The 14,051-nt window shown below is 35.4% G+C and overlaps 1 protein-coding gene across 4 annotated transcripts in view; it reads right to left on the bottom strand.

Moving 5' to 3' along the window:
* The window catches only part of TAX1BP1 (Tax1 binding protein 1), a 67,679-nt gene that overhangs the window by 26,449 nt on the left and 27,179 nt on the right, over positions 1-14,051 (bottom strand). For 2 of the 4 annotated variants that reach the window (XM_074574917.1, XM_074574919.1), the window contains exons 6-8: positions 4,069-4,217; positions 3,848-3,938; positions 2,101-2,286 (exon numbers count right to left, since the gene is read on the bottom strand). In XM_074574917.1, the coding sequence (XP_074431018.1) occupies positions 2,101-2,286; positions 3,848-3,938; positions 4,069-4,217 (426 nt within the window). The remainder of the gene's footprint in view (positions 1-2,100; positions 2,287-3,847; positions 3,939-4,068; positions 4,218-14,051) is intronic. The other 2 variants (XM_074574918.1, XM_074574920.1) reach the window with 1 other exon arrangement.

Raw genomic sequence — 14,051 nt, 5'->3', positions numbered from 1 at the left:
ATTCGAAGCTTAAATAAAAGTTGGTACAGGGATTAGAAACATTTGAAAGAAAAATCAAGTTTTCCTGGTGGCTTTAGCAAAACCACTAAACCAAGTAGTAGTACACAAGTACACCATTTTCCCCATTTGCCTTCTTTGCTGACAGTTGGTGCTCAAACATATTTTGCTGTGACATAAAGGCAAATTTAAATATTATTATTTTATCTATACTGGATTTTTGTTGTATTTTCAGCTTTAGTTTTAAACATATGCCAAAAAATAGTCTCTCTGTTTTCCAAAACATTTTTGTTCTTGTGATCGTAGAACTTTTAACATGCACAAATGGCCATCCAGCTTCAAACCCAAAGTTTATCCCACAGTAAAACACTGCAGGTAACAACAGAGCAAGAAGTCTTACAATGCCTACAACCAGCTGATGTAAGACACTATAAAGCAGCTTTGGGATGTTTTTCCTCACAGCTGCATTTCCCAAGAAACAGGCTACTCAGAAGGAAATAACAACAAAAAGTAACGAAGAGCAAGCTGCAGCATGCAGCACTAAGACTCTCAGCACTGCTGCAGCTCCACAGGGCAGCCCAAGGGCCAACTGACCAAGCTGCACTACTGGCTTCTCATTCCTCAGAGAAGCCCAGGATCACCAAAAAAAAAAAAAAAATTTCAAAGCTACTTGCAGCCTCTGGGCTTCCTGAAGGCATAATCATCTCATATTCTTGAGTCTAGACATAAATTCAGGTATCTCTAGTCCATTATTTGTTAATTTTTGAATAATCACTTATGTTATTAAGTCCAGAGGAAAACTAGTATATTTTGTAAACATTTATGAAGATGGATGGACTAGGAAATGCCCTAGTCCTGTCCCTTTGCTATTTTTACAGCACGTGATGCATCAGTCACATATTTCAGTAAATATCCGCAGTTTCACACAGCGTAAGATGAAACATCACAAGCACTTCAAGATTAGTAAATGACAAACATTTGGTTGCTTCCATACCAGAACACACACTCCCTACATATTCTTCCTTCAGTAGTAGTTTAACACATTCAGAAGCAAAACTGCACAGCAGTCAAAGACTAAAACATCTCAACAGCACTACTTTTCTACTTAAATCTTATATTCGTAACTCACATTACTTTAACACAATTCCTATTCTGTTGAGATCCAGACTGCCTTTTCTGTAGGAAGACTGACAAGATACACACGATAAAGTCACTTGCATAAACTGACTTTTCCATGCTGGCCTCAAAGGCTGTGTCTAAATTAACTCTTTAGTTTGGATCAAGAGCACATCTGCAAAGCAAAACTCCCAGTCAATTCCACTATTACCTACCACACTTTAGATCACGGGACAGAACAGTCTCAGGGCATAGAAACTACATTCCTTTTGGATGAAATGAAACAGGAAGATGTACCTCAGGAACAAACACCTAATGGGTATTCTATACGTAGCACCACACTAAAACTAGTCTGAAGTAACCGCACCTGGATCACGGCAGCACAGATACCAGTTCTTCAGCAACTTCACACTCCTACTACACCACACTGCCACCACACTGCATAGCAAAAGTGGCCTCTTCCTTATAAGTCCTACTGGCACTTATTGCTGAGTTCTCAGTCAACTTAGTCTGTTTACATGGTATCTTATCCTTTTTCAGGTTTTACATCATTGTATCTTGACGGTACATTCACCTAATAATTCCTTCAGCATATCTTTCGATGTCTTCTCTTTTCTGCTCCATCATCCTCTGCAGTCACAACGTACATACACTCTTAAGTTTTCCCTTTTCCTCAATCTCCTTCCTTTTTCATGAAGTTAAAAGAAACTCAAAGCGCACCGCTTTTACTGATGCATTTTTACTGAACTCACAAATTACTTTTCACATGTAGTTCATCTCACACTTCATGTGAGATACATCAACAAGCTCAGAATCTGCAAAACTAGAATAGAATTCACTCTTTTGCTCATTTTCTGCATCTACCGAGAACACCATAATCCTCTTGCACCCTGGTGATATTTTCAGCTTCTTCCTTTCTCTTGTCAAACACATACAACCTTAAATATGTTTATTTTAAATCAGGCCAATTATATTAATAATGCTTACCTTGTTTGACGAGGACAGCAAAAAAGCTTTCTTCATATTTTCTTTTTCAGCTATAAATAGCTGTAATCTGCCAACCTCCTCTTTATAATATGATATCATGTTTTCTTTGTTTGCATCCAAATTCTTAAACGTCTGGATTTCTTTTACTAGTTTGGTGTTTTCTATTTCTGTGTTCTTCAAGTGTATCTGTAATGACGCTAAAAAATGTCAAACTCTTCTTCCACGTTATGAAAACTACTATTCACCTGTCCATTTAAGTGTTCACTAAATTCTAACTCATCTCTGAGACAGATCAGAACAGGTAAAGAGAAAAATTAAACATTTGATAATATCACTGCCCTCCAGCACAGATTTTCTGGCTGGCATTCTTTCAGCTTGATCATCTAACAACAGCTCCACTCTACAGCTAGAGGTTGCTATCTGTCCACATCAAATTAAGCTCTTCAGAATTAACTCCTCTCTTCACAAACACTGGACAACTAAGAACAATGAACGAAGAAATGACTTGAAGAAAACTAAAGAGAAACTAAACTTCCAGTAGTATCTACTTGCAATCATCTAAGCAGACAGGACTACAATAGCAATATCCAGTTCCAAAGACAGCCAACTACTTTAACAACTCTAGAGCTGTTTTTAAGATGTCACTGAGTCTACCATATCATATCTAATAAAGGATAACTTTAAAGTGTTATCCACTCAAAGACTAGAAGGTTTGTGTTCCTTATTTACAAAGGGATTCCATGCTTGTGAAAGATGTTTTGAGATTTTTTGACTTCTGGTGTATATCTAACATAGTCTGCCATATAATGACATTTCGCTATGAACTTAAGTAATCTTTTAAATAAACCTGATTTGTTTCATACAAATTAAGGATTTCATTATTTTAGCATGTAAGACAGAAACATTTTTCTTTCAAGAGTATGAAAACTAATAGCCATCAACTCAAGTCAGATAAGGGCTGACATCCCTAAAGCCTGATCCATTTCTGTATCTACTTTTCTAAGCAAATGATCACATCAAATTAGGCAGGCTAGTACTGGTAGCTGATATTAAATATACGTGTTTGCTGCAAGGATGGTTCCAGCAGCAACTAGCTAGCCCTCAACTAGCTAGACACTCTGGATTAAGTTTAAGACTACTGTCAAGACTTACAGGTTTAGGGTTTTGTTTGGCTTTTTTTTGGGGGGGGGGGCAGGGAGGGGAGGAGAGTGCACCTTCTTTTATCTTAAATATGCGTGTCTCTCAATACCAGCAAAATAAAACATTTAAGCTAGTAAAAATCAATGCAATATAGATCCTACTAAAGTTTCTCAACGTTATGTACAAGACTCAAGAATAGGGATCTAGAAAACACAGTCTGTAGGGAGAACTCAGAAGAGTAAAAGGTAACTTATTCCTAACTGTGTTAAGAAAACCAGTTACTGGGTGATGCACTGTGTTAACTAGAGAACCATCTCACTAGCAGCTATTATTTTTGGTTACTATGCCTGTATTTTAACAAACTGGTGATCCATTCTCCTTCTTAGACACCTTTTTATATCACAGGATGAATTCAGATGCTATTTTCCTCATTCATTCTTAAATGAGAACCTCTATAACTGTCTTAAAAACCAAATCTGTTCACAGAAGTTACCAATTTCCTTTTTTCCTCCACAAATTCGATTTATTAGGCTTCTCCATAAAACATTATTACCTTTATTTCAAACTACTTCATTTCAGTGTATACAGATACAAGGAATAAAGTTACCTTATACAGTTCTTTTTCATCCTTTTCTGTCTTCAACACACATTCAAGTTGCTCCTTCTCAAGCGTCACTTTCTTCAGTTTGTCCTTCAGGCTAAGGCATTGACAAATTAATAGTACAGAACTATTAATACAGTAAATCGATGTATAGATTAAAAACTTTTAGCTTAAAAAAAACACCCGTGGAAAGAAACAGTAAAATAAGGAAGGTAAGGACAAAATACCTGTCTAACTCAGTTTCTTTTGCAATGGCTTTTTGAGTAACAGTCATGATATCTTCTTCAAGCTGCAGAACTTTTGAAGCAGCCTCATCATGCTTCTTCTTCAAATCATCAACTTCAGTTTTAAGAGCTTCTGATGCTTGAACACCATTCTTTAAAAAAGATTGCAAATAGATGTTATTTAAGAAAGCATATCTTCAGAACAACATGCTGTTTTAACTAATGCTAAGGTATAGAAGTATTGTCTATTACTAAGCTATATGAAAAAAACCAGAGGCCTACTGTAGATTTTATTTCTAATAAAGTATTTCACAGACATATCACTAGTTACCATTTCTGTATTCAGTAACATTAATTTATCATGAGAAAAAAAAAAAATCAAAATACATACATTCCAAATCATGCTTGCCATTCTAAACCATCCATCTATTAATGCAATACGCAGAACCACATTCATACATGAATGAGCATTCTGTTTAAACAGTATCACATTTATACAATTAAAATATTTGAAGCCTATTTAGAAAACTGTGAAAGTAAAATGTCTGAAATCGCTCAGTGCTTTTAGAGCACACATAAAGCTACAACATAAGGCAGATGGTCGTTAGATCTCTTCCTCAAAATGCATGACAATCTCATTTCAAATATAGATATGTATTGAATATATATATTCAATATATACAAATACATTAAACTTGCTATGCACAGTTAATACATTAATAAGGAGCTTGTTTTGGTGCAAGCATTCAGTTGCACAGAGACTACCAAAGACTTCAGAGTATAAGCAAATAAAACCATATTTCAAATATTTTTACATTCTCCTTCCTGCAAGCTAACGACCGACTGCCTAGCTTAGAACACATAAAAAACTTCCATTTTTGTTTGTACTTTCTTTTACTTGAAAAGAAGGAAAGCCTGCATTTGAGCAGATAGCTGCATCACTCAAGTAAGCCATGGGAAAGTCAACTGCAGGCAAGAGGAGGAAAAAAAAAAAAAAAAGAAATACTACACTACATTCTCCTAGCTAGAACAGGCAGAGGGTCTCCCAAAGCTCAATGAAGCTCATGCAACAATTGCAGGATTCACATCTGGAGATCGGAAGCCAAAACAGAGGATGATGGCAACACCCAAAGCAGATTCCTTTGGGTGTGGGTGGGAAAATTGACAGATGCAAGATGGGAAGCCACTGTTAAGTACTACATTCATTATGTAATTATAATGACGTCCATACCATTCTAAGGCAGTGGACAGCTAAATGTCATCTCCACCACAGCAAAATGGCCATTTAAAGTCAGATCATTAAATAATCCAGAGAAACATTATTTTCAATATAATACTATTTTCTTCAGAAAATAAATTAGTAACACAAAAGTAGAACACACATACCGAGATACCATGCTACTATTTCTGATATCAAACATCAATAAAGCTCATCTTAGTATCAACCATGACAGTGGTATGAATCAAAGTGTAAACAAGGTCAAGACAGACTGACCTGCCTGCCTACGGCATGACTTAGTGTTTGTGCGGATACTAAGGTATAAGTTGTCTTTCTGCTATACATTTGGAGGATTAAAACACTAGTTCATCTATTAATTTCTAAACAAAGCTTAATGCCCTGAAACAACAAAACTGTACTGTTACATCAAGAGAAACACATCAGCCAGAGTTTACAGAGAACCCCTACTGGCTAGATTCCAACCTAACTAACAATGTTTTAAGTACAATAAAATATAATGAGGACTGGTTTTACTCATTAATTGTCAAAATACACTGTTTGCAAGCGTAATTAAGCCCTGTTTTTACAAGCAACTAAACAGAAGTTTTGGCATTATGATTTTTTGGGGGGGATAAGGGGTGTTAACTCTGAGGGGGTGGCAAATGTAACTGATGATGACTCAATCACTTCCTAAACACTACACCAGCACATAAAGCAATTTTAATTTTTGTTACATATACTATAAAAAAAAAAAAATGAAGAGGCCTAATACAACTGTTGAAACTCTAAATGGCTTTAGTATATGCCTTAATATCATAAAAAATTTCAAGGGATCGTGAGTGTACCATCTTTTTTGAAAACAGCATGGGAGATGACCACAATTTTCATAATGTCTTTATTTTTGAAGAGCTATCAGTTTCCTGCAACGAAAAAATATACGTACCTGGTGTAATGAAGGCAGGATATTTTAATTAAAGTCAGTATTCCAAGTAAAACTTGCTATATAACCAGCAGCAACACCACACATTATAACTGCCTGTCCTTCCCTAGTGCAGTGGAGACTAATTACTTGCCCCTGTTTTGAAAGTCTAGTACAGTAAAAAGTCTATTTCAATGCATATCTGTGTTTTCTCTAAACACCACTTTGGTATAACTGTAACTGTTGTAACCCAAGTGCCTTCAAAAGAATTTAATCTGATACATTATATATACAAACTGTACAAACAGTTCAAACAGGCTGCCAAAGGTAACATATATTAAAAGGAATTAATAGCCTGAAAAAAATTCACTCCACAAACAGCATTACAATTGATGCTGCTTTGGTAGTTATTCTATAGGGACATGGTATTAAAATGTAAAAGTTCCATACTTAACAGATTCTCACCTAATAAACTTGTTTAGATACAACTAAAGCCTACAGTTTTGAAAGAAAAAGGATTAATTTTTAGAGACAACTTGTTATTTTACAGAATTCTTAGCAATTCAATTTAGATGCTGCAATCCTAGTCCCGTATGCTCTGGTTACAGCAGTTTCAGAGCCTGTAAAATTTAAAATGAGTACTCTTAGACTATTTTACAGGTAAAAGTCGACTGTGTTTTAGGAAGAGTCTAAAGGGGAAGAATATAATAAAAACATCAACTACATCTACAACCTCTATTACAGAAGAGATAACTACTTTCTGTAATTCTTGTTCACTAAATTTCTCTTAATTTATCTGGTACATTTACAAATATTATACCTTTTCTTCCACTTTCTTAACAGAAAGAGAAGCACAGCAACAGCATGAATCATTTTAATGAAATGGTTTTTAAAACACCCAATAGTTTTAAGGTTATTTTTACTCTGGATTGTATTTTTAATTCAGTTACAAATGCAACTTCCCCTGTCCCCTCCCTCCCTAGCGTTGCAACAGCCTTATGGGTGGAAGGGGGGAAGCAAACTGCATCACAACGGTCAGAACAAGCAGCCAGAAATTACTCAAGTCCTCTTCACTGCTGCAAAACAAAAAGCTACCAAAACAAAAATTCTTATAACTGCTAGGAGCCTCACTAGTCAAATGAAAACAAAAAAAATTTAACATAGTCGTCAAGTGAATTTATTTTCCCCAGAATCAAAATTCCACATTAAAAATTTTGATGTACCTTCAGATAGGGAATGAGAAGAAAGACGGGGGCACCAAAATCTTTATTGCTATTCTAAAATGGCAAAAGATTTCAGACAGATTAAAAACAGTTTTATTGTGATCACATGAAACACTGTCCTCCCCCTGGCAAACACAGAACGTGATTTGCTTGCAGTGCATTTGCAGCCAGCTACTGAAAGAACAGGAGCTTTATATCACAAAGTTGTAGATTATACATCAGTTGCTTTATGTTTGTGTAACCTAATCGTAAATACACTGATGGAAACCTCATAAAGCTATTATAAGCTCTGTCTAAAGGATATGCAAAGATCATGCCTGTGATCTTCCCTGAAACATGTTTAAAAACTATTTATTATACTTTTATTACAGAAGGACTAATAACCTTTTATTTGAGAATAGACGCAAAGTTTCTAGATTCTCATTTTCATAACAGAAGACTATGGCAAAAATTTGTACGTTTAACAACCAAGAACAACATGTTTTCCCTACTTATTTCTTACTTCTAATGGATTTTTGCAACACCGGTAAAACACTTCAGAGTACGATCCAGTCAATGGATGCAAAGCAGTACAGACACCCTTTCCTGTGACCATACACACTGCATTTTTCCAACATACTTAAGGCAGAGAAAGATCCAACAGACAGAGTAAAATACTTGAAAAATACAACATAAGACTATTTCCAGCTGTGACATCTTGCAGCATGGCAATGGGCAGCACGGTTATTTATCTTCGTAACATGTAAAACTCCCTATCCACTTTTCAAAAGCTGTTCCACATCTGAAATATTCACCTTCAATTAACAGCTAATATATGCTCCTACTTCCTACTCCTACCCTTCCATCTCTAACCGTTCTATGATTCTGTGATCTGCAATCTTTATTTTACTTTTTACAGAATGCATGCATTGTAACGAGGAAGAATGAAAGGTTAAAATGGGCTATTCAACTCTAAAACCAAAGAGGTCAATTCACCAAACACAAGGCAATTTATTTAAAAAAAAAAATATCCCCCAGACAAACCACACCAAAAAAAACAGCAGCACCTTTCCAGTTTTAGGTGGATTGATTTATCTGGATGTAATGTAATGACAGGGGAACCATTATGTCTCACGCCCCGTAGAGAATTTAGGGGGTCTAGATGAACCTTTTGTTTATCCCACTGACATCATAGCAACTCCAACCGAATTGTGTAAAACACTTGGCTGACATCATACTCTGTGTTTAAAGGACCCCTGAGGACAAATGATGACCACAACATAGTGCCATTGGAGCCATTGCAAAATCTGAGTGTGCTCAGTGCCCTGTCACACAGGGCCTAGATGTTCTGAAAGGAAACCTGGAGTTGTAATTTTTCTTTCTAGAACAAAATTTAAGCATTCAGCAAAGTAAAACAGTAAACCGATTCCAAATAAACTCAATATTAAGCTTTTATCTTTGTGACTATGATTGGCAATAGAAATACTGCTCTAAAAACACTGAAGCCCCTCTATTCCAAAAACCTAAAACGCCACAGTAGTAGTAATTTAGTTGCGTTAGTCTCTTCAACTAACACTGTTAAACAGATCAAAACTCTACAAAACTAAGGCCTAACTCTATGAAAGTTTATCTAAGTAACATCAGTCCCCCAATTACTGTCATGAAGACTACAGATGTGCAAGTTTCTGCAGGAGGCGGCTGAAGTATTTAGACACACTGTGATTTTGCAGCATGCATTTACATTCCAGAATGTTAATTTCTTAAAACATCTTATAATTTCACTATAAGCTGTAACTTTTGCAAAGAGTCATTCTCATGAACACGTAATTTGAACTGGAGCGCAGGCAGGACACCTATCTAAAACATTTAAGAAACTCTCAGATTAATCTGTTTGATCATCCAGTGAAATAAATTTCAGTTAATCAGTTTAAGAAATATTCATACACAGAACACTCATGAAAACAATAAAACTGCATTTTTCTCTTCACAGGATGTTTACGGCACCCTTGGGTGCTATAACTGCTGGTGCCAACCTGAGCAATTCCAAGTGTTTAATTTGTATCTTTAAAAGCTTATTTACATGGAGATTGGGGGGTTTTGTGTGGTTTATTGTGTTTCTGTTCTGGGGTTGGGGGGTGGTTTTTTGGTTGTTTGGGTTTTTACTTTTTGGGTGGTTAGTTTTGTTTCTTTTGTGGTTTTTTGTTTGTTTAATAATGCATTTCCCTGGCCATCAGATTTTCAAACATTGGGCATACATAAACAATACCAACACAGCTTGATTTAAAGAGGTACTGAAAAAAACCCCACTTGATTCACTTCCTTTTATGAATGCAAACTGAACTGGGCACTTGGGCAGTGTGATATGTCAGCAGTACAACAGCATTTTGTCTGTATCTAACCAGAGAAACTCTCATAAAATGGCATCAAAAGCCAACTTATATGATTCCCTGGTATTTGAATAAAACTCTCCAGTGAATAAAACTACTGTGCAAGTAGAATCTGTCAGTAGAAACGTGAATTTAGATGGATGTCCTATTAAAACTCTCCATCAGATAGATGAATCAGCCCATTTTTGAAAAGTTAAATGGTGAACTAAACTTTCAAAAAGCATGAAATAACAAGTTTATCAAGTCAGTAAATTCACTTCTGCCTCAATTTATGCGACTGTCATTACAGAAACACTATTCAGATGTTCACAGCATCAAAGAATGAGCAGGTAATCTGCAAATCTGTTGCTTCTGACTCAAGCTAAACATTTAGGGAAACTACTGCCACAGGACTAAGACTTGTGACCACTGTAACATTAAAGAAATCAATTCTGAAGTACTCTCTTCCCACTAGAGGGAGACAAATGATTGCAAAAGCATCAGTTGCAAGCTCTGCTTTCTATAGAAGAGTACAAAACCTGTGTTCACAACATTGCAGTGTCAGAAAAGCAACCAATGAAAGACTGAAACAACTACTGCATGTTTCTCTCGTTCAGCACAATATTATTAAATCTTAAAACGGTGGGCAAGAGCACTGCTGTCAGAGAGCTTACACACCGTTTAAGTACACACGAAACTGGGAGCACAAAGACCGAAAAGCATGGGTTCTTTTTATTTACACAGGTATGTATTTTCAAATTAATAATACATATAGAGTACTAATATTTGTATTCTTATTTGTCTAGATTAAAAACACACTCCATTTCTGAGTCAACGTTCTGCAATTTTTCCAAAAGTAAAATACATTCAGGTTAAAGCAGCTTACTAATGTGACTCCACATACACAAGTACGAGTGAACAAGTTATCTTAGTAGGAAACTAAGGAAAAGTCAAAATATTGAAAGCAACCTGAAATAGTTCTGGTGACCGTGTATCATGTGTCATCTTCTTAAGTAAAATAATCATAATAATTACATCATTGTTTTAACAGTGTTATATTAGTAGAGTTGCAAGCTGTAAATACAGCATGATTCTAAATAAAGGTATGCTATCAGGGAACATCATCCTAGTAAGTAGAAATTAACTCTGAAACACTAACAAAAGGCTGAAAGAAAAATATGTGACATTTCTGAAACATTTACAATCCTTTTGCATTTCCTCTGAATTCCCACACAGAGTAGCAGCAGATTAAGTTAAACCTTCACACTCGGTAAGAGATAATTTAATGTAATCTAGGGAAAAAAAAACAAAGTCTAGGAATGGTTTAACAGGCATGAAAAAATCCTACAGAGGAATACTATGTTTTCCTGTAACTGAAAATACAGCCCTTTTTAAAAGAGTGTGCATACTGGGGGGCAGGAGAAGAAAGGACAGAACAGGAAAGATTCACTTATCCCCTCCCTAAACTGATCTTGTCGGAACAACTACATACTGCATTAAGTAGCCATTTTAAAACATGCATAGAGCCCAATATTCACACTTCATGGAACACTGACTGTATTACACCTGAACAGATTGCTTAGCATGCTATGTTCTTAAAAGATTGATCTACTTTTAGCTTGTTTCTTCCTAATGTTTTCCCCAAAGATGTCCTCTAAAGGGTCACTTAAAGTACCCCAACTAGGGAAAAAGCAGAGAGAAGACTGCCCAGAATTCTATGAGAGTAACTACATAGGGAAGAAAGATCAAATAATCAAGAGTGGGAAGGAAACACTAATTGGGATATAGCTGTGACATCGTCTGTCAACAACTAACCTGTCTATATCAAGAAATCAATGTTTCTACAGACATTTCTCAGTGATCCAAACTACTCCTGAGCTACTTGAGAAACCAAAGGACTGATGAAAATCAATACCAAAAAGAGGAAAGTAGTCTAAAGGCATACGAATACACACAAATAAAAAGGGGATTTTAAGAAAACTGTGTTTGAACAAAACATTTTCATATTATCAACACAGAGCTTTTCCATCATTAATCTACCTTCTATTTTTTACGCTATACCACAGTAAGATAACTTATGTGCTATGACCCCTAACCACAACATCCACATTCTGTTCAATTTTAATTATAAAAATATAAGGTAGCCTAATAAGGTATTTGATCAAAAGACAAAGACATGAGCTCAGATACCCGTAGTATTTGCTCCAAAGGAACCGAGTAAGATTTTTAGAAAAGAGGCAGACTGACGAGTATTTTGTATGAAGGGGTTCATAACTCCTGGGCCTCCTTATCACAACACAAATGGTAACAAACAAATAGCAGTTGTCAATACGTTAGCAGCATAAAGAGATCTGTGCACTGCAGTCAGTTAGAATAAACTGCATGTGTACGTACAGACGTATCCACTTCCTTTGCTCGTGTGATTGCTGCTTTTTAAATATAGTACTTGATACTATTGTGGGTTTTTTTTAGAGGGCTCTTTGGACGAGCAGAAATATTATCTGTGCACTTCTTGATGGAAGTGCTTGCAAAAAGGAAAAACAATTAATATGGTTTTAAGAGACACTTATAGCTTCCTCAAACTACAAAGGAAATGATACAGTGTCTACAATAATTATAGTTTCTAATATGACCTATTTTGTTTTATTGTTTTTCTTTAGCCTAATATGCTCTAATGTATATTGAAAGAATTTTAAAAGAACTCCAAATAGGTAAACGTTTAGTTAAGTTAAACATTTATAAAAAATACAAATTTTAAATTCATCAACTCCACTTTTTATCTATTTAGGTATCAAATGTTCAGAGCGTAACTAAAAATCCACCTGTATGTGACTAGCAATAAAAGAAGAAAATAAAAAGCCCACAGAATTACTTAGTTAAAACAACCATTCCATAACTTAAAAGGCAAAAAAACCCCCAACAAGCCAAAATAAAACAACCTAGCTCATACTAAGCATAGGTAAAGATTCTGCTGTTTTATGAAATACAAATACATTTTGATTTGCTAGCATTTCAAGGTTATCCCTTGTAGTCTTATATAAGAAACATCCAAGTTCATGCATTGTTTAAGTTTATTGCCAATAACAATTATTCACATCACATGAAGCCGACTAGCTGGGGGGAGGCTGGGGGGAGTGGTTTTGGAGGGTTTGTTTCAGTGGTTGTTGGGGGGTGTGTGTTTTGTTTTGTGGGGTTGTTTTATTTGGGGTAGGGTATTTTGGGGGTTTTGGTTTTTTAAACAAACCACAATGAAAATAAAACCTAGGTACTGTAATCCAACTGAGTGCTGCATAACTGCTCCTCAGGAATCTTTAAATCAATCTATTAACACACTGTATGTGTTCTCAGCAAAGATAAATCATATAATCCCTTGACCCACTGCTGTATTTCATGTATTGGGGTAGGGAGACAAGGAGAGCAAGAAGGGAAGTCGTCTTTAAGACTGGAAAGTTTAGAGAGAAAGCTGCATAGAAAGTATTGTTTATTAAACTTTCTGATGATGAAAAAACCAACTTATTGCACCTGATTTAAATTAAACAAGCATATACGAAGAGTAACACTCAAGTTATATTCTACTTATGTATATGAACAAATGAAAGATTTTTTCAACTCAGCAAACCTGTTATTTTTTTAAACAAGTGAAAAACAGAATGGAACATAAAAGGTGTAAAGTAAGACTGTGTCAAAGTCTTAGGAGACAAAAAATAACTGCATGAGTTAGAACACTTCCATAGTATTCTAGACAGGTGAAGAGCTGCAGCAGCCTCAGATTAGACATCTACTTATAGCTCAGCTAAATACAAGTGAGAAGTTCTTCACGCTGCATCATCACTTCAACAAAATACAAGGCCAAAACAAAACAAAAAAAAAAAAATCAACACACATTCCTGAAGTTAAGTCCTAATTGCTAAGTTCTGGTATCCTAAAGGCAAAACTATTTTTGATTATAGAAATTCACAGTAAAATGTGAGAAAGTATCAAGACATTTTCTTCCTATACAGTCTAACTGTACCCTTGCTGAACACCCATCAAAATCCCATTTGACAAATTGTTCCAAAACCGCACCGTAGAACTAATGTGTTGGTAAACTGACAGTTTACTTTCAAATATTTCCTTAAATGAGAACCTTAAGTGACAATGAAATGTATCTATGTAGCTCATTCAGATTTATCCACCAAGCTTGTGATTCTGCAAACCCATTAAATGCATACTTTTAAGTATATAATTCTCATCTCATTGATTTAAGCTAGTTCTCCCGTGTACTTGAAATTAAAATCATT

Source organism: Larus michahellis, chromosome 2, assembly GCF_964199755.1.
Source record: "Larus michahellis chromosome 2, bLarMic1.1, whole genome shotgun sequence".
Lineage (NCBI taxonomy): Eukaryota > Metazoa > Chordata > Aves > Charadriiformes > Laridae > Larus > Larus michahellis.
Note: the sequence above shows the minus strand (reverse complement) of the source record. Positions and strands in the feature narration are given on the sequence as shown.